General features: G+C 39.6%; 1 protein-coding gene across 1 annotated transcript; it reads left to right on the forward strand.

Moving 5' to 3' along the window:
* Window positions 1-286: 286 nt before the first annotated feature.
* On the forward strand, window positions 287-1,240 carry LOC116071261 (olfactory receptor 6N2). The gene has a single exon (XM_031342741.1). The coding sequence runs from the start codon at window positions 287-289 to the stop codon at window positions 1,238-1,240; it is 954 nt and encodes a 317-aa protein (XP_031198601.1).
* Window positions 1,241-2,027: the final 787 nt, after the last annotated feature.

The following is a 2,027-nucleotide window of genomic DNA, read 5'->3' on the forward strand; positions in this document are numbered from 1 at the left end:
AAAGTAAAATTTTCATGCTATGAAATAGCGAGGTTTCCCAATCTTTCCAACCTTGTTGGTTTTCATTGTATAAAATAGGTAAAATAGGTGCCTTTCCCACTTTGATGCATTTAGAACCAGAGCTAGTTGTTATTTTTACTTAGTATTAATAGCATTAGCATTAATGACAGTAATTATTAAAATGCTGCCTTTCACTTTATGAGGAATATCAATAAATAAGGCTTTGATATAGATTGGTAATCTGTCTGATTTGGTTCTTCAACCTTCCTGTCCTCTTCAGCCTCTCATGGATCAACACAACTTCTCAAGCTTGACTGAGTTTGTGCTCCTTGGCTTCCCCAATGTGGAGCACATCCGAAGCGGCCTTTTTGTCTTGCTGCTGTTGGCATACCTGTTCACCATTGGTGGTAATATGCTTATCTTCCTAGTCATCCGATTGGATGCAGCCCTCCACAAGCCCATGTACCACTTTGTCAGTGTTCTCTCTTTCTTGGAGTTATGGTACACAGCCACCACCATTCCTAAGATGCTCGCTAATCTTCTCAGTGAGAAGAGGACTATTTCTTTTGCAGGATGCCTCCTTCAGACCTATTTTTTCCACTCCCTTGGGGCCTCTGAATGCTACCTTCTTACGGCCATGGCCTATGACCGTTACCTGGCCATCTGCCGACCCCTCCACTACCCTTCCATTATGACTACGGCCCTCTGTGTAAAGATGGCTGCTGGCTGCTGGACTTGTGGTTTCCTGTGTCCTATTTCTGAGGTCATCCTTGTCTCTCAGCTCCCCTTCTGTAACTACAATGAAATCCCACACATTTTCTGTGATTTTCCACCTCTTTTGAGCCTGGCCTGCAAAGACACATCCACTAACGTTCTGGTGGACTTTGCTGTCAATGCCTTCATCATCCTTATCACTTTCCTCTTTATCATGGCCTCTTATGGGAGAATCATTGGTGCTGTGATGAAGATAAAAACAGCAGCAGGAAGAAGGAAGGCCTTCTCCACTTGTGCTTCACACCTCATTGTGGTGCTCATTTTCTTTGGGAGCATCATCTTCATGTATGTTCGGCTAAAGAAGAGCTACTCATTGACTCTTGACCGCACTCTAGCCGTAGTCTACTCTGTGCTAACACCTTTAGCCAATCCCATTATCTATAGTCTTCGAAACAAGGAACTCATTCAGGCCATCAAGAGGACCTTCTTCAAGAAGGTAGAGAAAGCTAGTCCAACTCATCATTGACTTTGTACAAAGGTCCTCCCCTTTCCTCCATGTTCACCTCTCGAATGCTCTATGTATATTTGAACTGGTCTTAATCAATATTTCTCCCTTCCTCCACAGGCTCTGGATACCATCTCCTTTCATTTGAGCAAAGACTTATTTGTTTGCTTCTTTGTATTTTCTATATCTGTACTCTTCTTATTTTACTCAACCAGTGTTCTCAGCTTTAAGAAAATTCAGTATCTTAATTCATAGTTTTACACATGGACACTCTCTTGTCATACAGTTCTGACATTTTTTTTTCTTCTCCCTTTTCCAACTAAATGGCCCAATACTTACGCCTTTTTTCCCCTTTGTTCACTTTCAACCCATTCCCCTGTGGATTTGTTCCAGACCTTCCAAAAAAAACATTTGCCAAAGATATTAATGATACCAAATCCATCAGGCCTGTCTTATCCTCTATTCTTTAAATCTTAACACAAATGACCATTTTACTTCTTAAAAATGTTTGCCTCAACTTTCATGATATCAATAAATTCTAACTTCCTCACTTCTCTAATAAGCCTTTTTTTGGTATATTTCATTTTATAGAATGGTGTCTCTAGATTCTTGTTTATTCTTACAGTGTCAAATGTTAAGATCATTTAAATTTTCAGTAAAAATGTCTGATATCTCTTTTGAGTTCTAGACTCTGTAAGAGATGACTCATATTTTATCTAAATATCTTCCAGGAAATTAAACCTTGACATTCCATAAATGAAATGTTCATAATCTCAACCTTAGAAACTTGCTGCCTTTACATCTGTGT

The sequence above is a fragment of the Mastomys coucha genome, unplaced genomic scaffold (assembly GCF_008632895.1).
Source record: "Mastomys coucha isolate ucsf_1 unplaced genomic scaffold, UCSF_Mcou_1 pScaffold1, whole genome shotgun sequence".
In the NCBI taxonomy this organism is placed as follows: Eukaryota; Metazoa; Chordata; class Mammalia; order Rodentia; family Muridae; genus Mastomys; species Mastomys coucha.

What these genes read in the sequence shown, in the direction of transcription:
- LOC116071261 (XM_031342741.1), top strand. Translation starts at nt 287, where the DNA reads ATGGATCAACACAACTTCTCAAGCTTGACTGAGTTTGTGCTCCTTGGC.